This window comes from Polyodon spathula, chromosome 5 (assembly GCF_017654505.1).
Source record: "Polyodon spathula isolate WHYD16114869_AA chromosome 5, ASM1765450v1, whole genome shotgun sequence".
Lineage (NCBI taxonomy): Eukaryota > Metazoa > Chordata > Actinopteri > Acipenseriformes > Polyodontidae > Polyodon > Polyodon spathula.
In genome coordinates, this window is record NC_054538.1 from 11,856,210 (window position 1) to 11,883,840 (window position 27,631).

General features: G+C 38.2%; 1 protein-coding gene across 3 annotated transcripts in view; it reads right to left on the reverse strand.

Annotated features, from left to right (window-relative positions):
- LOC121315561 (exostosin-1-like) overlaps positions 1–27,631 on the reverse strand; it is a 313,424-nt gene that overhangs the window by 24,268 nt on the left and 261,525 nt on the right. For all 3 annotated transcript variants that reach the window (XM_041249758.1, XM_041249759.1, XM_041249757.1), the window contains 4 exons: positions 26,918–27,037; positions 17,368–17,500; positions 15,435–15,553; positions 14,223–14,318 (listed from right to left, as the gene is read on the reverse strand). In XM_041249758.1, coding sequence (XP_041105692.1) covers positions 14,223–14,318; positions 15,435–15,553; positions 17,368–17,500; positions 26,918–27,037 — 468 coding nt within the window. The remainder of the gene's footprint in view (positions 1–14,222; positions 14,319–15,434; positions 15,554–17,367; positions 17,501–26,917; positions 27,038–27,631) is intronic.

The following is a 27,631-nucleotide window of genomic DNA, read 5'->3' on the forward strand; positions in this document are numbered from 1 at the left end:
GTGAAAGGTGAAGCAAGCGATGCGATCTGATTGACGGGAGTCTGGAGGAGGGAGCTTAGAGCTATGGGGGTAGCATAGGGGAGCTGGAAACCTGTCGGTTTCAATCAGAAAGAGACAAAAGAAATCAATCGAAATAGACTGTTCAAGCTGAGCAGTAGCAATCAGAGATGCAGAAGCGGTTGGAGATGCAGGTGTGATCTAGACAAGATTTGAATTGAGGTTGGTTTTAAACAGAAGAATCATCACATAGATTATCCATGTTTTACTGTTCAGTAGCTACTATACTTTTGACCTACTCAGAAGAAAAGCTTGCAGAACAAGTATTGTAAAGTGAGCCTGGACTATACAGGTTGAGGAGCCAATAGGATTAGCATAGTGAGCTCAGCCTCACTCCTAGAACTATGACAAGCCTCTGTTGTATACTATACCTCTAAATACCAGAACCACTAAATGCATACAAAAAGTAAGGTTAACTCAGATTGAAAAACATCACTAATCACTTGGCTGTAGAGAATGTATTTGGGTGGTTAATTTATGCATTCAGTAAAAGAGAGAAAGGGGAATGTAGCAAGTAAATAGCCAACATATTTTACTAACTTTATAATAGTTACAATTATTCTGAGTGGCTATTATTGCAATTACTCATTCCATATGTACTCTCCTGAAGTCAAGTTGCTTTCACCATAGATATAGTTGGAAGAGCCAGCACCATCCACTCAATAGATAATGTATAGGTGCTGTGCTGACAGAAATGCCAAAGAAATTTTTCATTTCTGAGTTATACAGTATATGCTGTTGTGTTATATAGGTCTATGTTGAAAGAGAACTGAAGAGCTGATCAAAGCACATTAACACACAAAAAAAAACAATATGTCAGTAATTTCAATAAAAATAAAAAAAAAACTGAAAATGTAATATACTGTAATCTCACACACATACAGTACACACACACCAGTCTCTATCAAAGGTTAAAAACTTTGATTCATTGTCTATTCAAGCCAACCCTCTCCAGCAAAAGACCACACTGCTGCACTTCACGGGCCACCAATTCTTTCTTCGTGGTAGTTTTGTTGCTATGTCTTGTTCTCCTCGACAGTGCCTGGACCCACATGTAACCTAAATACTCCAGAGTATATCAGCTTTCATATTTCCTCCACCTCAACTTGGCTGGCATATGGGTGGATTCCACTGGGACTCAATGATCAGAGCACCTCTGGCCCACACAAATAATATATAACTGGATATACAATGAGGGTTATTGGCAAAGTGCTACCCGGGGACATTCTAAAATCTGTCCCTTACTGGGAAGTATAGTACACCCTTCATTATAACGAACCTTCTGCTATAACGAACCTGGCCTCTGGCCTCCAAATAAAAAAAACAAAAAAGATAATATTAACACACAGTGTCAACATCCCGGTCTGTATACACGGGATTCCATCTCCGCAGTGAAGTCAGCTCTTTTGTCTTAATAAGAAACGCACGCTGTGTAACTATGCCTCCGAAATGAAAATTATTTTATGTTTCAACAAAGCTGGAAACTATACTGATTGTTTGAAAAAAGGGAGTAACGCTTCTTCAGCAAACATGCGGCAAAGCAAAATTGATTAAAGGAAAAAAAAAACAACAACAAAAATAACTTGAGGATCTGATGAGCTTTTCAAGTCAAACTTTTCATCTCGGGATGATTTGGAATAAAAGATGTTCATTTGAGATTCAATGTTCAATTAAGATTTGGTGCACTTTGAAATGGTTTGTGTCAGATTGATTTTGAATAAATGTCCAGCTTCAATTCGGGATTTGTGCTTTCTGTACTGCGTGTTAATTCTTTAACGAACAGGATAAAGCAAAGGCAGAATATTGCATACATGAGATGAACAGGTTCATGTAATTATACTTTTCTTCACAATATGATCTAATTAATTACTCAATAGTTTATCCTTCATTTTGATTGTGCTTTTGCTGTAACAAACCCCTTGAACCTACTGGACCCCAACAGGTTCGTTATAGCAAGGGTGTACTGTATCACTCTCTTGTATTGTTTTACAAGTGTTTATATCGCTTTTAATTTTATGGTTAACAATATATTTTTTAATGAACTTAATGAACTTAGTTAAACTTGGCATCCTAGTCATATAGGTAGATGTGGTAAATAAAAGGACATATTTTCTAAATTCCTAGCTTTCATTTAAAGCCCTTCGTGTGTGAGATTAATGTCAAGAACAGATATGGGGGGTGAAACAGGTATACGTTTTTTTGAACAACAAGCTTAGAATTTCGATACACTGTATAACAATAACAAAACCTACTTATCTGTTGCTCAGTTCACCTTAAGAACATCCCTTTGTTCCAAAACGCTGTTATAATGTAACTTAAAAGACATGATCAAAAGAAAAAACAATAACAAAAAAAAAAAACTGAATCATTCACGTACTCCTGACTTTTTCACTACAAATCCCAGCTCAGAGCTCCATTTCTGAAGCTAACAGTGGGCATATTCCTAGTTTAGCATGACAGAATTGTTAAAAAGGAGCCAGATCAGCAGTGGAAATCAAATTTGTAAACCTGCATTAGTTTTCTGAAAATAAATAGGCAATGTTTGATGACAGTTGCCAATGCAAATCAAGTTTGTATCTTCATTGCACAAATAGCCCTCCCTAACTGGCTGACACTAAATAACTTTAACAGACTCATGCTATTTTGCGTTTAGGATTCCTTTCCAAGTGAAAGCACAAATGAGATGCCACATATAATTCCACATTCCATCTGTAACTGGGAGTTGAAAGCAATTTGATTAAGCAACCTGGTTTGAACTAGAACTCAGTCAGCCTGTTGGGATTGCATGCTGGCAGAACTCGATCTCTCTAACTGATGGAGGAAGTTATTTAAGGAGCTTCCATTGTGAAGGATGAGAGATGAGAGAGCTGAGTGCCTAACCTCAGACTGCAGAAAAAAACATGTAAGCATTAAATATAAAATGAAATGAAAATGCTGGCAAAAGACTGGATTTTTACAAGTTTACAACAATGTGACACAATATTTTATTCTTTCTATATTACGATCTAATGAAATCAGAATACAAAGTAGTATTATTATTATTACAGTGGATCTCCGTTTATCCACGTGCTTGGGACGCCATAGGTCCACGAATTTATGAAATCTGCAGATAAATGAGGTGTCATTGCCATGTCATGTATGCAATACAATATATTACAAAGACAGAATAATGTTTTAAAATTAGTTTACTTCTACAGTGTTACGCCTAGCAAAATCTTATCAAAATGTGATACACCTCCAACACTATTTCTCTAGCATATTCTGTGACCAAATAATAATAATAATAATAATAATAATAATAATAATAATAATAATAATAATAATAATAAATATACTACAAAGCTACAAGATCATAAGACATTTCATCATGGGAATAAGCTATTCAGCCCATCAAAGCTCACAATTTTCCTATAAATGAAGTTATTCCACATATGACTATTAAATAATGGTATCTAAGTGTTGTTAGTTTTGGGGGATTTCAAACAAAAAACACAATTCTATTATTTATTTTTAAACTAAATAAACAAGCCTGCTGTGTAATGCTAACTTATTTTATATTTCAACAGTATACATGCCAACAGAATTTACATACCAATATACATAGCATCAATTTGTTAAACAATTCCATCATAGTATTTTGTTTCAGCAAGGTAAAATATGTTTGCTGGGCTTCACTAAGTAACTTCCTCAGGAGAACACATTTTACAGAATCGGCATCCTTCTACTGTTCATCTAGGCAATGTGAGGAAGTTATAAAAAAGGCCAACAAAATGTTTGGATATATAATAAAAAGTGTTGCATTTAAATAAAGGGAAGTAATGTTAAAACTTTACAATGCATTAGTAAGACCTCATCTAGAATATATCAGCACCTTTGTCATAGACGTGAGGAGGACTTGCGTGGATACAACTAGTGATGATCCTAAGGATCCTTGCGAACCCAGTCAGACGAACCAGCATAAGAGAGAAAAGAACCTCAATGGGCACAAGCCTGGCCAAGAGTTTGTGAGAAAACTGTGTGGGACACAGTAAACACGGATCTCTGTTTTGCATTGGAAAGGTTAAGTGGTACAGTTGAAAAAAAGCTTGATAAATTTGTTGACATCATCTACGCATATGGAAGCCAGAGGTTTGGTGTTGAAAAAACAAAGGAAAAAGTACAAACTATTTTTGGAAAGTCTAGACGGCAGCAGGAGAATGCATGCTTAGTTAAAGAAAGGAGGCAGCTGAGGAAGCAATGGAGAAGAACAGAACAAAGTCAGAAGGAGGGACTCAATCTGTTACAAAAGGTCATAAAAGATAAGCTTGCAACATTGCGCAGAGCTGAGCACCTATGGAAACACTACAAAAAAATGGACCGTATGAGAACTAACTTTTATAAAGATCCATTCAAATTTATAAATAAGTTCTTCACCAGTGAGAAAAATGGCACACTAAAATCATTCAAGTGAGCTGGAGAGATATTTGAAGGAAACACATACAGATTCAAAAAGGCAGGAGCCTATGTCAATTCCTTCAGACATCCTACCTAACAATGCACCAGAATATATAATTAAAGGTAAAGTAGTAGATAAAAGAATAAATGGTGAGGCAATAGCAACAGTGTCTGAGAAACCAATGAAAAGTCTTGGGAGATGGTACGACAGGGATCTAAAGGACACAGTTCATATGGGAGAAGTTAAACAACAAGCAATGGAAGGGTTGAAGAGCATAAACAGCAGTGCTTTACCGGACAAATTGAAACTCTGGTGGTTTCAGGTTGGTCTACTGCCAAGGCTGCCGTGACCACTGACTGTGTATGAGGTTTCCTTGACAACAATTAAGAAGCTGGAAGCTTTAATCAGTTCATACGTCAGGAGATGGTTGGGAGTTCCACGCTGCCTTAGCGGAGTGGGACTTTATGGTAAAGGAATACTACAGCTACCAGTCTCTGCTCTAACCGAGGAGTTTAAGTGCACCAAGGTCCAACTGGAAATGACAATAGTAGATTTACACGACAAATGCATAAGGGAGCAGCACCTGTGTTGAAAACTGGAAGAAAGTGGGCAGCAACGAAAACCGTGGAAAATGCTAAGGCTGCCCTTCGAATCAGTGATATTATGGGGCAAGTTAAGCATGGAAGAGGAGGTCTTGGTCTCAGTTCAGCTCCACCTATATGGCACAAGGCAACCCCAGCTCAACGGAGGAAGCTAGTAGTCAACGAGGTGCAAAAGTAGGAGGAGAGGATGAGGTGTGTAAAGGCCGTTTCCCAGGCCAAGCAGGGAAAATGGATGAGATGGGGAAGTGTGGAACAACTGGCAAGACCTATGGACAATGGAACAGAGCAGGATCAGTTTCCTCATTAGATCAACATATGATGTTCTCCCATCACCACAGAACCTAAACCTTTGGGTGGGTGAGGATCTCTCATGTCCTTTGTGTTCATCACCTGCAACATTAAGGCACATTTTGACAGGATGTAAGGTGGGTCGTAGCCAAGGATGGTTTACTTGATGCCATGACCAGGTGCTGTGATGTTTGGCTTTAGCATTGGAAGACAAGTGTAACCTGAACAATAAGTTGCCACCATTTCCATCAAAGCATTACACACAAAAGACAATATTCCTACGTCTAGGAGAGCAACCATCAAGAAAAAGTGTTAAAACCAAGCCCCTCTCAGGACAACTGGAAGCTGCTAGAGACTGGATAATGCTGGCAGATGTTGGCCAATGGCTTATTTTTCCACCTGAGATTGCCACTACTAACCTTTGACATTGTCTTGTGGTCTGGATCACCATGCCTTGTTCATCTGGCAGAGTTAACAGTGCCATGGGAGGATGCTGTGGATGAGGCGTACGAGAGGAAGAAACTTTGGTATGCTCAACTAGCTGCTGAAGCAGAACAGTGAGGATGGAGACTCCAGGTTTACCCAGTGGAGGTGGGTTGTCGAGGATTTGTGGCACACTCTACAACTTGGTTTCTGAGAGATGTCGGGTTCAGTGGCCAAGAGTTGCGTTGCACAGTGAAGAACTTATCTGAAGCAGCAGAAAGGAGCAGCAACTGTAGTTGAGACAGAAAGATTCTGGCTGGGGATCTCAAGCACAATAGAAAGAAAGCAACGCTGATGTACGGGTAAGTAAGCTGGGCTGAGTTGAGTAGGGGATGGAGGGGGGTGATGCTGGAATGCCCGAGTCACTGTTGAGCCCTTTTGAGGTGTCGTGGGCTAGTCGACGAAACACTGAGGATGGAAGGTGCCCACCTGAAAACCCCAGAGATGTACCCTACTTAGCTCAATCCAGACGGTTGTCATGCTGATGCACTGGGGAGACCGCACTGTGGTTGATCCCCAGAGCCAGCATCGCAGCCGTTGTGTGTGCTGACGCGCTGGGAAGGCAAAATATGCTGATACCTGGAGCCAGCATTACACTTCAGCCATCAACAGCAGGCAGAAGGATATCAACATCATCAGATGGAAAGAAACGCAAATGGATGGAGACACAGATGGATCACATTAGTTTACTGTAAAGCTACATCTTAGTTGGTGCTTATCTTGGCAAGAGCCAAGTTCAAATCAGCATGAAGTTTTAACATGTTATGTTCAGTTCTGGTCACCTTGCTACAAAAAGGATATTGCTGCTCTAGAAAGAGTGCCAAGAAGAGTGACCAGAATTATTTCTGGTTTAAAAGGCATATCATAGGCAGACAGGCTAAAAAGAATTGAATCTATTCAGTCTTGAACAAATAAGACTATGCGACGATCTAATTCAAGCATTCAGAATTCTAAAAGATATTGACAGTATCGACCCAGGGGATTTTTTTGACCTGAAAAAAGAAACAAGGACCAGGGATTACAAATGGAGATTAGATAAAGGGGCATTCAGAACAGAAAATAGAAGGCATTTTCTACATAATTGTAAGGGTCTGGAACCAACTCCCCAGTAATGTTGTTGAAGCTGACAACCTGGGATCCTTTAAGAAGCTGCTTGAGGAGATTCTGGGATCAATAAACTACTAACACCAAACAAGCAAGATGGGCCAAATGTCCGCCTCTCGTTTGTAAACTTTCTTGTGTTCTTATGTTATTATACCAGAAATGAATCCTTGCATATGTAGCGCTGCTGTCTTGGTGTCTTCATCACACTTACTGTTGTCCAGTTTGCTGCTAAATGTGTGTGTGTGTGTGTACGTATGTGTGTTTGTGCGGGTGTGTGTGTGTGTGCACTGTGGACATAAGTCTACATTGGCAATAATGTATTGTATGGAAGTCCCCAAGTGGATCATCCAGTTAAAGCGCTGCCACTGGGAGCGCAGGATCAGTCACACAGCTTGGACGACACTGGTTCACGTCTAGGCTGTGCAAAGAGGCTGAACTTTGTGGGGACTCTGAAGGGAGAGTCACCTTGGCTCTGTTGCTCCCAGGGTGTGGGATGGGAAACCGGCAGGGTTTTCAAGTTGGGAGAACACCATAAACAGAATGTGATAAAAGTTACACTTGTGGATTGACAGTCAGGTCAAGTTTTAAAAGACTCTTCGAGGTTGCTGCCCCAGGGGACGGGTTCCCTGAAATAGAAATGTAACCATTACCAAGCACAGTCCTTTTGTGCCTTCAGGGGTGGGGCCACATCAACGCCACAGGCTCAAAGAGCAGTGTTGATATACAATTTTAAGGACTTGGGTCTTTAGGAGGTAAATATCCATTCGGTAATGGTTAAATTTCGTACTTAAAAGGGAACAATTAATAATTTGTTATTGTCATTTATTGACTTTTTTACCCACTGTTCATTACAGTGGAACATTGCATATTCGACCGTCACATAACCACCCTGATCAATTAACCGTCTCGCTAATTAAATAATTATTAAAATTAAGCTACGAGAGTAATATTATTGGCATCAAGTGCAGCGTCTGCAATGGAAACATAAAGAAAGCGTTATAACAATCAGCCTTTTGGTCAGTTCCAAGAGACGGGCTGAGTGTGTGTCAGTCAGCTGTGTGTAACAGTGACGTTTCAATACACCAGTTGAGAAAGCTTTGTGTTTTACTCTTTTTTTGTGCAATGTGTTTATGTGATGGAGCACATGATTGCAGATATTGGCAGTGTGTTGTTGTTGCTCTGAAATGCATTTGTTGGCAATATCAAGAAAGAACGCAAGTACCGTGACCAGAGATATTAAGAAAGCAGAACCAGGGAGGCAGGGACTTCTGGAATGAAGCCATCAGCCATCAGTTGCAGGTTATTGTACATTTACTGTTTGTTTTGTATTTTTTTTAAAAGCTTTGCATGGAGATGGCTGATAGCAAACTGCATAGCAACACTGTGTATTGTAGCCTAATTAATCTCATTTACATTTACTTACTTTTAAAGCAAATAATTTCCCTGTGTTTAAAGCAGTTTGGGTGTTGTTTTTGTTCACTAACTTATTTATGCATGTGTAAATGTCATTTTCAATAGATGTTCGCAAATCTAACTTTTTCACATATCCGCCTATATCCCAGTCCACAGGGGGTCGGATATGCGACATTGTACTGTATTTATTATTAAAGTTAGATTATACAATAAACAGAAACATGACATTGAACGTGAGACTAAAAATGTGCTCAGAACAGCTTCATATTATATTGAACTATGCAGTGCCATATTACTCTTCAGAGATCGAGTTTGAAATTAGGAACTGTCAATTAGTGGGAATGATAACCACCATAAACCAGCACTTATGACAGTAGAACAGCAAAACTTTAACAAGGAGTCTAAAATCTGCAGCTACAGCAGCTGACTTAGTAGACTCAAATGACCAATTAATTGAAAGACCCGAATACAGTACATTTGCTCTGGCAACAGGCTGCAATTGTGATAACAGAAACGAATAATGCATGTAGACACTCAAGGTGGACTAATTAGGACAGAACTTCCTGACATGGTTAATGTTACTATGGTGATGGTGAAGACTCTAGGAATATGGGTGAGGACATTAGATTAGATTAGATTAGATTAGGTTATTAGATACAAAAAAAAACTAATTGTGAGAGGTGCAAAATCTGATTGGATGGGGACTCGTTTATGATTTGGACCAAGATACACACTGCAAGGATGTTAAATTTGCAGAGGATTCCAGACTTGGGGAGTAGGGGACTCAGTTAATTCAAAGGGATTTTGAACTTCTCTGTAACTGGGGTTATAATGGACTCATCATTAAAAGTATCTCGCCAATGTGGTGAGGTAAGTAAAAAGGCAAATCAAATGTTAGGCTATATTGCGAAAAGCGTGGAATACAAGTAAAGGGAGGTTATGCTAAGATTATACAAGGCCCTAATTAGACCCTACATAGGATACTATGCAGTTTTGGTTACTTCACTATAAAAAATACATAAATGCACTCAAAAAGGGACAGAGTAGGGCAACTACGATGTTCCCAGGACTTAATGACATGAACTATGAGACTGGTTAAAATAACTGAATCTCTTCAGCCTAGAAAAAAAGAAGGGAAAAAGGGACTTGATTGAAGTCTATAAAATCACAAAATGTGTAGTAAAATCATAAATGACTAGAGTCTGTCCTTTTAAATTAGATAGTAGGGTGAAATAAGACCACACATACAATACATAAAACAGACTGGCCACTACTAGGACATTTCTACAAGGAATAAGGCATATGAATGCCATTCAACAGGAAACATCTTTACTTTGAAGTCCAGTGCAGAATGCACTTGTCTATCCAAGTCAGAAACTTGTGGAAAACATTTTAATCTGAAGCCAAAAAGTTTGCCATGTAAAATTAACTGAATCATGTAACCTTACTCACTCAAAGTTTCCCAAGGCTATAGTAACAACAAAGCAAAACTTGACATGGCTTTATTTTCTGTATCTGTCTCACCTAGGGTTGCCACCTGTCCGGGTTTGAATTGATATCTGTGTCCGTGTGGCAGGAATTAACAAACCCAAATGCTTTAATGTACAGTTTTAAGTGATATGCATAAGAAACACCAAACATCCTTTAATATTTTCTTTGACATACTGTATAATGGGATATTTTGGAGGAATTTATTTTGGCTTTATTGGCAGTTTGGATTGGATCACCAACAATACTTCACCAATCAGAGTGTGGCATACAGTGTGCAATCCGCCCTCTGACAGGCTAGTGGTGTGCAGCACAGGTTAAAGAAGCATGTGCTGGACAAGGCAAAGAATGTGAGAATGGCAGTGAGTGACAAAGCCAATTTGCTTTAAAAAATTAAAAGCAGACTGGACATTTACATCAATGGATTTAGAAAATCTGGAATTTATGATGTGATCAGTAATTCCGAGGCAGTGTAAATTGTGCCTGTGACTGTGGTGCTTGTATTGCTGTTATGTTTTGTACTACTATTGTTGATACATGTACTATGCTACTATTGAGACACCCACCTTGCAGTTATGGCAAAGTCCCTAGACAATATGTTAAAATAAATTAGTTCTGCACCTTATCACAAAAAAAGCTGATTTTGCCAGTGCTTGCTAGTCTATTAACCAGTTTTAATAGCATTTTAGTTTCAGCTTTATTGTTAAAGTTTTCACACGTGGCAATACAGTCCTACAATTATTACATGATGCTGTGATCATTCCACTGTGTTAGGCTAGTGACCCATAGCTAAGTTTTAAAACTGAGAGTTAGCAAATGCCTATCATTAAAGTGTACTGCAGTTGTTAATCCTTTCCAGTTACTGGTATCTTAAAATGTAAGGGCCATATAACAACGATACATATTGCAACTCATTTTTAGAAGGCCTTCTCTGTTGTTCTCCAAGTTGCTGCAGTGACAAAATTTGTAGATGCTATAACTAGGTACTGTAAATGCGACACTGTTTTAGCAGACACTTTTCATTAAGTAAACATGTATTTTTTTAAAAAATTAAAAGTATAAATACAAAACTGTGTGGAAGTTTTCTTTGTGAACATGCTAGTGATAAATGCTAATTGAAAAACCGTCAAAATCTACGAAGGTAGTAAATTAGTTGCTTAAAGGAGTTCCACTATCTTATTAGAAATGTACTGTTTAGTACTGATCTGTACATTCTACTGTGCTGCCAGCATTTTAATAATGTTTTACATTACATTGATATGTGTGTGATTAAATACATAACTTTTACCATAAAATATGGTTTATGTCGATATATAATGGTATGGTAAACCATATATATATATATATATATATATATATATATATATATATATATATATATATATATATATATATATATATATATTTGTGTGTGTGTATGTATAATATGCATTGCATATTTAGCGGTAGCCATTAGTAACATTGAAAATTCTGAAACAAATCTGAGTACATTTTGACTCATTTTTCTCTCTTTTTACCACAATAGTGCCGTAGTTTTTAACATCTATTATAAAAAAATTATTTGTAATAAAAATACATTTAAAAAAAGCAGGTGGACAGGATCCTCACTTTAGAAATTGCATTATTCATCACCACAGCTACTTGTCTCAGGTTAGATTAGCCTCTGATGTACCATACCTACTATTTTTCTGGCTTGCAAGTTTGATTTCTAGAACTATCAAGAGCACAATACTGTGTATACTGCACGATTATTGATTGTACCAAGATCTGGTGGTATTGTGTATTACAGTATACTGCAGTTTTGATAGAGCTCGGCTGACTGAGAAATATGTCTGGGTTTGGTCTGTGGAAAATGTGGCAACCCTAGTCTTGCCTCTGTTACCATAAATTATTTGAAGCTATGATGAAGCTTAGTGTTGGAATGTTTGGAAAAAGATTTGCAGAGGACTAAATTCCTGCTCTCTCAGATGCTTTGATGGAGAGAATGATTTATTTATGGGAAGTGTCAATCTCTTTGCATTACTTCAAGCTCTGTTTCAAAATGAACCTTGCAGATAGCACAGGGTTTGAGAAAGGCATAAATCATATATCCAATAGATTTCACATGCACATGCAGACAACAACAATCTTCTAAGAAAAGTTACGATCACCCAATATTAACATAGTCCATAGAGGTTTTCAGGTGTATATCTATATCTATATCTATATCTATATCTATATATATATCTATATCTATATATATATATATATATATATATATATATATCATATATAAACTGAAGAGTCAGTTTGAAGGCTTAAACTGTGAGTGTAAAGCTGGAGAAGTCTATTCTACAGATAACTTCTTCAAAGTATACAAAAACAAAACCAGTGCTATGTAAAAACAGAATAAATAGACACAAACAGGAAAAGACATACTTTGAATATTTCTTACATTATTCATTATATAGAAACTGAAGGAAATAAATCCCCCACAAACTCAGTCTTAAATTAGCAGCCTTAAATAAACACCATATAAATGAACTGCATCTCACATAAAGAACCTGCAGTGTTTACAAGAAATGCCTCATTTACTTTTGTTATATGCCATGGTGTCTGTACAACAGCTATATGTTTTTAAACATAATCATGATTGCGTCTCTTAAGACCACGATACTCTATGCAGTTTTGGTGAAATTGGATTGCATGCAATCAGATTGCACTGAAATTGCATCGAAATTACACCGTTCAATCGGGTGCAATCGGATTGTATCCACTTGCAAGCTATTGAGCCGGGCTCTATTTTCATGCAATTGGATGCAATCGCCCTTGTCAAGTATCCAATCAGTGAGCAAGGAGGAGTCACATGACACATCGACATCAGGAAGGAACATGACAAGTACAGGAGAAAAAAAAAATCAAGTTCCCTCTGCGTCTGTACTCAGTAATACACATGAAACTGGTACATTAGTAAGAAAATAAGAAAAATTTAAATTAATAAATAAATAAATAACAGAAGGGAAAATAAAACTACAAAGTAGGTTATTAACAATGAATTGTTTAAAAAAAAATAAAAATAAAAATACCAAATTAATCCGACAGTTTTTAATGACAACTATCTCCAATTTTCAACACTTAACACATTAGGCTACATAAGCTATTTTATTAAACCCCACAAGTATTTCACCTTTTCTAAGTTAATGTTTTAAATAATGAAGCAAAATAGAAATGGGACTATGCAACAGGACGGGGAGTCCTGTACATTTATTTGTTATTTATTTTTAGAACTGGGTCTCCCTTTCCACTCGTGTGCAATTTATTGTTTTGTATGTGTTTGTTTTATGATTTATTGTATTTATATATGATGGCGTAGCGCCGTGTGTTTTGTTTTCATTTATTTAGATGTCTTTTGGCAGAGGCGAGGTTGGCAGTTTGTCCTCTGCCAGTAATTAATAAACTTGTGCAGATTGTGGCAGAGGGGTAATAGAATAATTACTAGCTAGTTAAACCCCTCAGCCATGATATATAAACACATTCAGACATGTGTTTAAGTGATACTTTACCAACACAAAACTGCACGCAATATAATATATAGCCTAATATAAAATTGTATAATGTTACGTGTTCCTAAGTCCACCAGCACAACGCACAAATGGAAAATACAAGCTCTCCAGTTTAGATCGGAAACTCAGAACCACAGGTAATGCTCAGTAAATCAGGCTATGTAAAATTACAAACTCACACAGGATTTCAGGTTAAATCCATCTACTTAATACTGTACTTTTAAAATGAATCATGAGATATGGAAGCTTCAGTAGGTGTATGGGTTGTTTACACTCTCAGTCTTCTCTATGTCTTTTGCTTTTCTACTCAAAACGCCCTTCACTCCCCCAGCCCTGCTTCCAAACACCAGTCATGACGGGGATGCGATTGTATTGTACTCGATTGCATCCTCTGTGATCAGCTGTGATTGCATGCAAGAACACATTCGGATTGCGTGCAGTCAGATTGCACCAAAATTGCATAGTGTATCGTGACCTTGCATCCAGATCATGTTCCCTCCTGCAACAATGCTGGTGCTCTCATTGAAATGAAAGGTGTATTGTGGTAACAGAAAACAAGCAATTGTTCAATTGTTGTAAGAGGACCGTGATCTGAATACAATGAATTGTAGAAAGGTACTCTCCGGGTGGTTTAAGACTTATGCTTAAATAATTGGGATTATATTTAAATATATAATGCTCCAATTGGGACACAGAGGATTCAGCAAAGCTATAGTACGTGTCTTGTAAATACTGCAGGGTGTTCTCTAACACTCTAACATTTTGCTGAGATGGAGGACTGTTAGACCCCATGGTAATGGTGTCACCTACCTTACTCTCTCCCTCGATGACTGTTATAGGCACTGAGGTGGAGGGCCACTTGTTTTTCAGAGGTAAAGGCTTGTCACAGTTCCATAGAACAATTATCTGGAATACAGGAGAAAAAGTCTTGATCAAAATGGGCAACCACAAAAACAGTCGATTTTGCATTCCCTAGCAGAAAAAAGAACACCAATGGTTTGTAAGAAAACCAGATACTACCTTTTCTGAGAAAACCCATATGGGGCTTGATTTATCAAGGTGTGTCATAAACCTTTTGAGCACTAAAAAATAAAGAAAGAAATATACAAATTGCATTTTCCCACGAAAACCTTGATAAATCTGGTCGATGGTGGTAAACTCTCACTGAAACATTTGCCATCAATTTTTATCAGTTTCTTTTGGTATTACTACATAGACTAACTACCATTGTGTGTTTTATGGTTGTGGATCCTGACAACATGTTCACTCATAAGTATAGTTTACTCCATTTACATCAATTACCTGTTGAATCTTGTTAAATTAAGCAACAATTAATCAATTTTTTAAATCGTCCTTTAATTCTGGGATTATTGCATTATTTGTGAGGTGATAGAGTTACAACGATTATAGACTTACTTAGACAATATTTTGAGTTTGGAGTAACTTTGATATACAAATAGACAACACGATCATTTTATCCAACTCTGTGTTAATTAGATCTTGTCATTGAAATGTCTTACTCTTTGAAGAGCTAAATGTATCAACATCTTGGATATTTATTGACCTAGTTAATATGAGCCAGACATTGCAGGATCTAATTTTCAAACAGTAGCAGCAGGAGTGGACACTTAAACAGTGACAACATTGAAGTGGGGGTAATAAACAGAGCCGAAATAAAAACTTGGCTATTTCTCCATTCGCCAATGATGCAAAAACTCAAAATAAAAAAGGACTTTTTCAGAAGCCAGGGATTTAGGCCAAATTAAATCAACAGAGTGGGCTGCAATTATAAAATCTGAAATAAAGTTCCCAGTAAGAATTAATTTAAATATAATAATAAACCCAGACATACACGTGTGTCTACATTGTTATACTGCACAACAGACTTGCAATTGTACTACCATTTATTATATTGTATTAAACTATTCCCTTTGTGAAGTTAAAATTAGACTAATATGAAACTAGTTACATTTTCCAAACAAGGTTCTGTATCCCTATTCATTAAATGCGTCATGCTCTTACCTGCGCGCAGTATTTGGATTTGGCAACAGCGAGTAAAAGTTTGACAATAGGTTGGGACTGTGACATCAGAGGTGTGACGGCCTGGATAACAGCTGTGAACTCCTGGGATGGGCTTTTACCTACAACAACGTTGAATGAAAAACAACATTATTGAGACGCATTGAGGCTTAAACACGGAATACGTCTTTAATTTAAATTCAGTTAAAAGCTTCTTAAGGTATAATGACTCTACCTGGTTTAAAACAGTGACACACGATTGAAGGTCTAAGGTATTGTTTGTGGTAGTGGAGGAAAACTAGAATTTGTCCAGACTAGAAGCACTTTGTTGTGATGACTGCATGTTTCACGGTTTTATTTTTTAGTTTGGTCTAGGGTGGCAGTCTAGAGCGAAGCCTTCAGCAATGCTCATTGGTATCTATAGGAATCCTTTATCAGTAATGATAAAATGGACCTGGGGGAGGAGGGCACGTTGCACAAGAAGCCACTTGCACCCCATGCTCTTTATCAGCACAATGAAGGAAACAGCCAGGAGCTATCCATATAAGCATGTGGATGCTTTTCATCATCAATAAACACAACATAATATAATCATATACTTAATATACTGTATAGTAGCCAGTTAAACATAGATTGTACAATACACCGTTGCCTGTTACTGTAAATCTATGCCCCTTGCTAAATGGATGAGATGAAATTGTAAGGCATTTTTCTCTTTGTTTACAATGACAGCAACATATTCTAGCAGCAACCTTGGAAAATCCTATAAGGTCCAGAGATAAGGTCTACTGACAGCAGGCAAAACCATTACAGCCTTTGAATAGGGAGCATCTGTTCACAGTTGCTGTAGAGAATAAACAGGTTGATTTCACCTAGAACTAGTGATAATTTTTATGTGTAGTATGTGTACGAGGCTAAAAAAAGAAAGAACACCAAAGTAAAAATATTTCACGTTTAGCATAAAAAACAGTGAATGGTTTTCCTCATTGTTTTTTTAACTCATTTTATGTCACCTGTTCTGCAAAAGCCTATCCAAAGATTCTCTCTGAGTAGTTGGTGAAATCTATTTTTTAAAATTATGTCACTAGACTGATCAGGTTCTGGCATTCAGGTTTGTAATGTAGTCTTAAATATTTCCCTTTCTTTTGAAATACTAAACAATTTATATCTTGGTTTTACCAGTGCCCCCACTAAAGCCTATATGTGTATAGACTATACCATTACAGTAGTCATTGTGTGTGTGTGAGTGTGTGTACAAGTATGGTGATAAGGAGGGCTCTGAAGGTGCTAACAGAAAAACACAGTTCAATACATCAATGACAATTTCTGACAGAGAGGTCAAGGTGAGATTGCATTTTCACTCAATAGTTGTCAATCACAATTAGATTTTTTCTCAACCAAGGCCACTTGGAAATGCAATCATTGTGCTGTACTGTTAGGCATTACAAACTTGAAGGTTATTATTTTATTATTATTTTGGTATTTAGCAGACACATCTATGCACAGCGACTCACAGAGACTAGGGTGTGTGAGCTATGCATCAGCTGCAGAGTCACTTACAACAACGTCTTACCGGATAGACAGAGCACAAGGAGGTGAAGTGACTTGCTCAAGATCACATAGTGAGTGAGCCTGGATTTGAACCGGGGACTCCTAGTTACAAGCGCTTTTCTTTAATCACCGGACCAAACAGCCTCCTCATGTACAGTTCAATTGTTCCATATGTGTTTTAAAAATACAATAGGCAATTAGGGCTTAAAAGGATGTGATGTACAGTAAATTCTCGTACCATTCATGAATTAGATGAAGCCTAATATACAGGCAGTACACTTTGCAATAATACAGTCAGATAATAATAATAATAATAATAATAATAATAATAATAATAATAATAATAATAATAATAATAATAATAATAATAGCAGACATTACTTACCCAGCACTGAATAATAAAATGGAAACTCTGCTGAATTTGTAGAATACTGTGGCAATATGTATAGCCCCCCTGGTAAGGAATTCCACATTAATTTATTTCTTGATATGTGTGAATAAATTCGATCTTGGATTATCTGAAGAAAAAAAAAAGATATTGTGTCTATTCTTGCAATGACAAAAGTTATCAATAACTAGTCATTGTTAAGTTACATATTTAAAAGTTCAGTAACACTAGGCAAGTTCATAAAGAAAATAATACCAGGACTGTGAATATAAAAGGCATCTGAAATATTTACATCCACATAGTAACCATTTAGCTAAATATCAAAATCTGTATGAAAATGTAATGATAACGGCAGCTGGCCTTCATAGTGCCACCATTTAACTTAACATAACTCCCTCAGGTTTGCGTTTTCATTTATTATCACTTAACACATTAAAAAATACAGTAGAAAGAGGTCTGATGTAACATTTCTAGCAGGAATGCATGATGAGCCTGTAAAACAACAAGTTCATACCAGCTCCGGCATTGTTTCCTGAAAAAAAGGCACAGAAGGGCTACTCTTCTGTATTGGTCAGTTCCCTTGCTGTTGCGCAACAAAAATAGAAAAGAAAACAACAATCCTATTTTTTTCGTATCGCTTCAGTATCGACTCACCGCATCTCAGGAAGCGTGAATGGTTTGTATTAAAGGAGACAGAAGTCTGATTTTATGAATAAAACTAAGTTTGATATCCCTTTCTGTAAACAACTCATGAGGTAAAGCTTTGTGAATAGAGCCCATCATCTTCAGTTTTTCATTCATTCATGAATTACTGAACTACACTATTTTATAATCCACATTGAAATATATAAGGGCAGAAACAGCTTTTTGACACCTGTTGCTTTTAACCATTACAGCCCACACAGAAAGGTAAAAATCATCTTGTAACAAAAGCTTCCAGTAATGCATTTCCAAATATATCTAATAAGCTTTTCATTGTCATTTAAAACCACAGTGTGCCAGCCCTCATCAACAGAGAAACCCAGGGAGAGAAAGACATACCTTCTCTTTGAGTTCATTGGAGCCTGCAATGTAAGTGGGGGTGTGGGGGCTGTGTAGGCAATGAAAAAAATACAGCTAGGGGTACCAACATTCCCTGGGAAATGCTCTGGTTTAATACATTTTACCATCTGCTAGAGAGATGTGCTTATGCGAGAGATTTGGGCTTGGCAAGTAAGAGCTGCAGTACATGCTGGTCATCTATGCCGATAGATCACTGGGAAGATACTGTACCAAAATGATACAGTAATCTTATTGTTCTAATTCCCTTTCCTTCGTGGATATGTTTTATATACTGTTTGTGCATTACTGTGCCTGGTTTGATTAGGCTGATTTATTGAACGGGTTTAGGAAGTAATAAAAAAACACAGATTGGGTTTACGGGATTGGTGAATACAGATCACATACACTTCTGCTTTATTCTTCTGCTGTGACCTGATGTGACCTTGTGACAGAAATAGAATGATTCTTGGAGGTAAATCTCCATCCCGACCTGAGAGGGCGCTAAGTAATAGGAACGGAGTACCTTGGACTAGATGGCCTGACAATTCATTCTCAGAGAGAAAAAGAAAGTCGGTCATTTAGAAAGGGGGCGGAGCTTTGGTGCACTAACTCGTCCACCCAGAAGGAAAACTTGGATTGGAGGAGCGGCTGCAATCATTTACTAAGGGGTCATGAGTGGCGGTACAAATAGGGGATGGAGCGACGTGATCTGTTCCTTCATTTATCGTTAAAAAACGACCCGGAAGGACCAATGTTTATATATATCGTACCATGAGTGTTTTATTTGTTTGTCTCTAATTTGTTACTTGTTATTTATTAGTAGACAGCTAACACATTCTGGAGCTGTTGTCTGGGGCCAGCACTAACCTAGACATCACTTCATCTGTATCACAATATAAATTGTATTTGTACCACAAGCACTACAGCACGCATCCAGGACTGGTGACTGTGTTTGTATATTGTGTGTGCAACTTGACTGTGTTTATTATTTGGGACTGCAAACCCTTTATTTAGAACAGTGCAATACATATTGCTGTGTATTGCCTGGGATTATTATTTACGGTCACCAGACCAGGATTATTAAAATAAATCTCCTTGCACTTTGGATTCTTATTGTCTGCCTTTCATTGATCACTGCACTCCTGCACCTGCACACTGCTAACCACTTTGCCGTAGACCGGCACCGGGAGTTCTGCTTTTTATGGTTTCATTTATTTATTTATTTAGCCTACATTTTCATAAGAAACACCTTCTAAGCTCTGTCCCCTCATCCATATCCATCCATAATAAAGTGTTCAGCTTTATATGTGTTCATAGAAAATCTGTTTCACCTATGCTGCTTCTACACATTGAATCTGCAGGCTCTAATTAAAATTTGCACAATGACTTAATTACAGCATCTTTCATGGCTCACAATTAACTTTTCAAATGGTAAGAGGAGTTGGTGAAAGGCAGATTGACTCATCAAGTATGGTCCTTATTCTTACTACCTATGACATGCTTGCATCATTCCTTTTTTTAGATATTCAAGGCATTATGTTTCATTCAGTGCCAAGGGAGTGCAATAAAGGTCATCCATTTTGCTTAGTCTTTTCATATATAAAAACTACACTTTAAAATACATGTCTCAGGATGATGTTGACAAGCCCTATGGAATAGGCATCATTTATACACTGAACAAAAATATAAATGCAACATGTAAAGTGTTGGTCCCATGTTTCCTGAGCTGAAATAAAAGATCCCAGAAATTTTCCATACACACAAAAAGCTTATTTCTATCAAATTGTGTGCACAAATTTGTTTACATCCTTGTTAGCGAGCATTTCTCCTTTGCCAAGATAATCCATCTACCTGACAGGTGTGGCATATAAAGAAGCTGATTAAACAGCATGATCATTACACAGGTGCACCTTGTGCTGAGGACAATAAAAGGCCACTCTAAAATGTGTTGTTTTGTTACACAACACAATGCCACAGATGTCTCAAGTTTTGAGGGAGCGTGCAATTGGCATGCTGACTGCAGGAATGTCCACCTCTGCTGTTGCCAGAGAATTGAATGTTCATTTCTCTACCATAAGCCGCCTTCAACGTCGTTTTAGAGAATTTGGCAGTACGTCCAACCGGCCTCACAACCGCATACCACGTGTAACCACGCCAGCCCAGGACCTCCACATCCGGCTTCTTCACTTGCGGGATCGTCTGAGACCAACAACCCAGACAGCTGATGAAACTGTGGGTTTGCACAACCGAAGAATTTCTGCACAAACTGTCAGAAACTGTCTCAGGGAAGCTCATCTGCGTGCTCGTCGTCCTCACCGGGGTCTTGACCTGACTGCAGTTCGGCATCGTAACCGACTTCAGTGGGCAAATACTCACCTTCGACGGCCACCTGCACGATGGAGAAGTATGCTCTTCACAGAGGAATCCTGGTTTCAACTGTACCGGGCAGATGGCAGACAGCATGTTTGGCGTTGTGTGGGCGAGCGGTTTGCTGATGTCAACGGTGTGAACAGAGTGCCCCATGGTGGCGGTGGGGTTATGGGATGGGCAGGGATAAGCTATGGACAACAAACACAATTGCATTTTTTTGATGGCAATATGAATGCATAGAGATACCATGACGAGATCCTGAGGCCCATTGTCGTGCCATTCATCCGCCGCCATCACCTCATGTTTCAGCATGATAATGCACGGCCCCATGTCGCAAGGATCTGTACACAATTCCTGGAAGCTGAAAATGTCCCAGTTCTTCCATGGCCTGCATACTCACCACACATGTCACCCGTTGAGCATGTTTGGGATATCCTGCCAATATCCAGCAACTTCGCACAGTCATTGAAGAGGAGTGGGACAACATTCCACAGGCCACAGTCAACAGCCTGATCAACTCTATGCAAAGGAGAATGGTCGTGCTGCATGAGGCAAATGGTGGTCACACCAGATACTGACTGGTTTTCTGATTCATGCCCCTACCTTTTTTTTAAGGCATCTGTGACCAACAGATGCATATCTGTATTCCCAGTCATGTGAAATCCATAGATTAGGACCTAATGAATTTATTTCAATTGACTGATTTTCTTATATAAACTGTAACTCAGTAAAATCTTTGAAATTGTTCCATGTTGCGTTTATATTTCCTGCTTTAATGTAGTGAATTCCCCACAGACCCGGTGAGCTTCCCAACCCCAATTTATCATGAACTACTATAATGTGTGCCTACTTCTACTGGTTTCTTGACTGAGGTATCATTCAAATTGACTGAACCTGGGTAAATGGGCAATAAATGGCACCTGGGCAGTATTGCCCGTTTGTGCCTCGATAAAAGCATTAATCCAATGACACAAAAAGGATATAATAAAACTAAGTAGAATGTGTGATATAGTGCTGTAGTAGCCATTCACCTTGACAACACTGTTTCGACAGCAATGTGAAATTAGATATGGTGGCCTTGGATTGACCTGTTCTCCAGTGGTTGCTCAATGGTTCAGAGATCATGTGTGGATATGTAAAGAGAGCTATATAAATGCAAGTTTTCTTCTAGCTCCAGTTTCCTTACATCCTATTAATTAATGTATTTATTTATTTTATGTGAGCAGGCAATAACTGCAGGTGAGCCATACAGTGTGCATTGTAAATCTAGCCCTTGTAGAAGCTGTGAGATACCCCAGCCTTCTTGTGGAAGACCACCTGATCTTTTGTGAGGTCCCTGGAGCAGATTAATGTGTTGACAAAGTCTAACAGACTGTTGTGGCACAAACAGTGTTGTGCTCATATATATCTACTTAAAAATGGCTACCTAGGTCAAGTCTAGAACAGAGTCCTTCTCTGTGTCTGAAACCCTTTTATTGCCTACTGACTAATCCAGAAGGAGGAAGGTGATCGTCGGGTGGAGGAGCAGAGCGGCCACTTCCCTGCTGAATTTTGGTAGTCCCAGGGCCAAGCAGCAGACCCTTAGAAGCCACCGGAGGTGCTGTTGAGGGAACATGGGAAGAGATGGTGATCACGTGTTCCGACCCTACTGGGACCCCCAGATTGGAAGGCAGAAAAGAAGCTGTGGATGACTGAAGGGGCACCCCTTTGCGGCACGTGTGGATAGTTTGGGCACGATCAAGAGGACTTCCCCTACGGAGTCCCTTTCTATGAGGAGGCGTAGAACAAGGGCCTAACTGGGGATGCTGCAGAGTGGTTCTCGGCTGTCCCCAGTTCCCGAGAGGGAGGAGCTGCCATCCCCAGCACCAGAGAGGGAGGAGCTGCCGTCCCCAGTGCCTGAGAGGGAGGAGCTGCCGTCCCCAATGCCATCTGCCATCTTGCGTGCCCAAGGGGGAGGAGCCGCGGTACTGACAGCAAGAGAGAGATTGTTTTGTTTGACTTTTTTATTTTGGCTCTGTGAGCTGTGTTTTTGTTTGCCATTTTTATTTGTGAAAAATAAACATTTGCAGTTATTCAGCTATGAGTCTCATTCATTCCACTATTTTACTGTATTTAATCCTGCACTTATCCCAATCTGTAGTATTTTGTATTTTACTTGCACTCGTATCTAACCCTGATGTAACTATCAACACTTATCTGCTCTTGAACTGCCCCGATATCAAATCGTACTGTGTTTTGTATTTGCTGTTACTAGGACTTAAGTCTTTGTATTTTGTATCTTGCTCTTAATTGTACTGTAATTATTGATATGTTTTTTTTTTTGTATACAACTGTAAGTTGCCCTGGGTAAGAGTGTCTGCTATGAAATTAATAATAATAATAATAATAATAATAAATAATAATAATAATAATAATACCACCTGACCACATTAGACGCCTGTAATTACATACAGTAATAGCTATTTTAATAAAGTTATTTAAGTCCTAGTAGAGTATGTCTAATAAATAGTCCAAAATAATTAACAAAAGTATGTGAGGCTAGCCACAGAAATTAAGTCATTGTCTTTCTGCCAATGGCCCTGCCACCTCTTCAGCTGCAGATATCACATGAACCCAGTGAGATTCTAACTTCTTATTTTCATGTAACAACTGTTGTTAAGTGCAAAACATTTATATTGCACATATACAGTTTTCTTATACTGCATAAAATGCATAAATAATGCAAATGCAGCAATAAGCTAATACAGGGACATACAGTATATACTGGCACATTTCACTTAATACCAGTTGTTCAGATAAATACTGGTAAGTAACCTTAGCTTATAGGACTGTTTAAACCATTTTTAAAAATGTTTTATTGCCTTTCTGTAGAAATACAGCAGCCTTGAGAATTACAAATAATTACTGAGACATATTCCAAACAACCTACAGGGGGAAAGCACAGTGCAGGCTGAATTAGTAATATTGCACAGGCACTTGTATTACTTTCTAATATGGTGTAATGGCCTAAAATAGTTTAACCTGGATCAATTACTCACGAACCTTACCAAGCAGATTTTCCTCCCAAAGTAAATAGACACAATTGTTACAGTATATGAATCCTTTGATAAATAACCCAATGGACCTTTACCACTAGACAGGGTGAAGGAAAATTGTTAAAAAGGTAGTTGCTTTCCCCTGTGCAGGAGTTAATGGGCTATACACTGGCATAAACAGTATTTGTTGGCCTCAAGGCAATACATAACTGATTCAGGCCTATTTCCTAAATGCAATCTTATGATTCATCTGCTAAAAATTGAAACCTGGTGGGGAGAAAATGCTATGAAGAGAATGAAACTTCATAACTAACTTTATAAGAGGTAAATTTACTTATAGCTAGTATCAGCTAAAAACAGAAACAAGTTAATGGGACAAACCGTCCAGGGGCATAAACAGAATTGAAAATAAGAAGGCATACATTAAACAACACTATTTCCTTTAAGGATACACACAAACAAGCAGCCTTCAGTTTGGGTACCAATTAGAAGGAAGCAGAAGGAACAAGAAAATTGCCACATTCTTCATCAGAGAGCATTATGGGATTTGAGCCCTTTAGAATCACAATGGCTTAATGCATAATCTTATTTTACATCATATCCAAATAGCATTGGTCAAGTTGGTTTCAAGGTCAAAAGATCTTTCAAAGATGCCAGAACAGAAACAATAAAGTTGTACTACATTACAATTGTTTTGCATGTTTAAAAAAGTATTGTTATAATTTACAGTTTGCAGTTTTTTTTAAGGGACACGGAATGTAAACAAGCTTTTAGGACTTTCACCTGCTGAAGAGAAGTAACTTATCCTGGTTGATTGCACAGATTTTGTTGGTACATTAAAATAAAAAGGTATAAAAATTACACCTGGTATATTTACTAAAAAGTGATTAACACAATAAAAACGTTATTCTTTTGTGGAATATGAATGTTCTTTTTTTTAATTAAAATTTATTTAAAAAAAAAAAAAAGATAAATCTAGGTTTTAATGTTTCATTTGATGAAAGTGAAACCATCTAGTAAGAGAACTTGACATTCGTTATAGCCCTCAATTTACAAAACAATAATGAATTGCCGAAATACATTGGCCAGTGAAACTCTGTACTGTAATAGCATTATTTATCCTACATTATTGATAATACTACATTCTGGGGATATAGGGGTTATAGTTCTGTTCTTACATCCATCCATCCATCCATCCATCTCTATGTTACACTTACATTTTTGCACAAATCTGGAGAACTGCTTATCCAATTGTTATGAAACATTTTATAATTCTTATCCATGCTATTCTGTACATACTGTTGATATATGTCACGGTTATTAGTATATAGCTATCATTTTTAAGTTACAGCCATAGAGGGGAATATATGCTACTGACACACTTGTTGATAGGGTAAATTTATTTATTTTCATCACTGGAGATTTTCAACATCTGCTATTCCTTCCATTAATGGGGAAAATGCCAATGAACTTTTGAATCTGGGTCACATAACTTTCCCGAACATGGTTACAGCAGACCCAGGGTTGTTACATTACTCCCCCCTTTAAAGTCCCTCATCTCTGAGGGGACAAACAAAGTTCCGAAAATGACATGGGGGTCCTAGCCAGTGACTGTCCAGCTTGGGGGCAATGGAAGGTCCATTGAAGGTCTGTACACCCAGACCAGCTCCCCCACTGTGAAGTGCCTCCCTTGTGCCCTGGTGTTATAGTTTCTCTTCTGCTGTCAGCCCGCACTCTACAACTGGTTCCTGGCAAAGCCGTGAGCCAACTTCAGGTGGTCCTGCAGCAGTCTGGCATACTCTGGTCTGGGTGGTTTAGCGGAGGGGTCCATCAGCTGGCCGAACACCATCTCAGCAGGGGTGCAAAGTTCTCAGACCAACATCAAGAGTGAGGGGATGCAGGAAGTTAAGTCTTGCACTGCGGAATGGCAGGCCAGGAGGACAAGGGGAAGTTGGTCGTTCCAGCCATGTTGATGAGTAGCGTTAGTGATGGTCAACTGAACTGCGAGCGTGCGGTTAAACCTCTCAACTAAGCCCTTGCTCTGTGGGTGAAAGGGTTTTTTTCGCGTCTTGCAGATGAGACTGTGACAAAATAATGAGCTGAGTCCCTGATTGATGGTGATTCTCCCATATCTAACGTCCCTGAACACCTGCTGCCACTGAATGTTTGACTCTGGGTCACAGAACCTTCCAGAACACGGTTATAGCACACCCAGGGTCGTTACAATATATTAATAAAACATTGTACAGTAGAACAAGTAACAAACTGTAGTAACAGCATTTTTAAAGGTCTTATAAAAGCTATATTTTTTCATGGGGTCAGATTTGACCAAATTTATTATGGGGCTTAACAGTGTATTTTATTTTACCCCATGCTAATGATGCCCATGGTACAACTCCCCAGTAATGTTGTTGAAGCTGACACCCTGGGATCCTTCAAGAAACTGCTTGATGAGATTCTGGGATCAATAAGCTACTAACAAAGATGGGCCTAATGGCCTCCTCTCATTTGTAAACTTTCTTATGTTCTTATGTACATTTTTTCAACCAGTTACTAATCGAAATACCCACAAAATGTTCCATTAGGAAGAAAGTAATGCTTCCAAAGTTAATATACAGTCCATTTAATTACTTTGATTGATCTTGTTTCTTTGAGTTAACCAGTTATATACTTTTCCATTTTCAATCTACCCATTTGATTCAGGAGGAACAGGTGGTCTGTGTATTGTTGATTTGAGAGCAGCAGAACATATTTCCAAATAGGTTCCCAACAGATACCGGACTGCAAAGGCTTCCTACTACTATTAAGAAACACCCAGACTCCTTTCAAGCCAAGCGAAAATTCAAAATGTTACAGAAACGAGTTAAAGACACCATTGCGACTGTACAGCATAAAAAGAAAATTGGTGTAATAAAAAATAACAGTGCCTCCTCTGTTGTTCCACTACAACCATCAATTCCTCTTGATCTCTACTCTTGCACATTATAAAAAGGCAATCCATTATCCTTGCAGTCTCTTCTCTGGCATGTAAGCACAAAGACTCCCCCACACTCCCACCCACCTCGGTTTAAATTAATGATTCCATAAATGGGAGCACTTACCTCTAATGTAGTTAATACTATTTTTTCTACAGATGAAAAATAGGCATCCCAGAGGAATTGGGTCTGCTGCCTGAGTGCCAATATTTTGTCATGGTCTACCGATCTAGTTATAGAAGGAATCTAAAAAAAAAACATACAAGAAAAATAAATGCAATTACATGTAAAAACATAAGAATAAGAACAGAGGGTTCTCTAGACTGATAAAAATAAAATAAATCAACAGTTCTGTAGGGAGCTAATGGGTACATGCTTCACCATGGGGACTTAATGACACCTGTCCCACTGAATGTTCCAGTAACCATTTAATAGACACTATTGTGAATAAATGCCAGTGACACGGTTGCTTCTCAAAGTGTGGCATCATTATGGCAAATCATATTTTGGCAAATCTCTTTTTCTTTCATTTTTTAAAACCCTTCTTTATATACAGAACTGGTTTTATATCATATCATTATTTCTATAGCACAGCTTGGAGCTCATTGGGTGACATAGGAGCCACTTACCTTAGACAGCAGTATCTTAACGGTTTCAGGATTTCTCCAGTTAGAGAGGACCAGGAGACCCCAAATAAACAGTGGACTGAGTGTGTACAGAGTATATTGGAGAGTAAGAGTATCAAACTTATTTCTGTCCTCTCTCCCTCTGTCAATTTTGAATTAAAATCCAATTAATTCCCAGGGGTTGAGGTGAGAACTGATAATTGACTGGTGACTG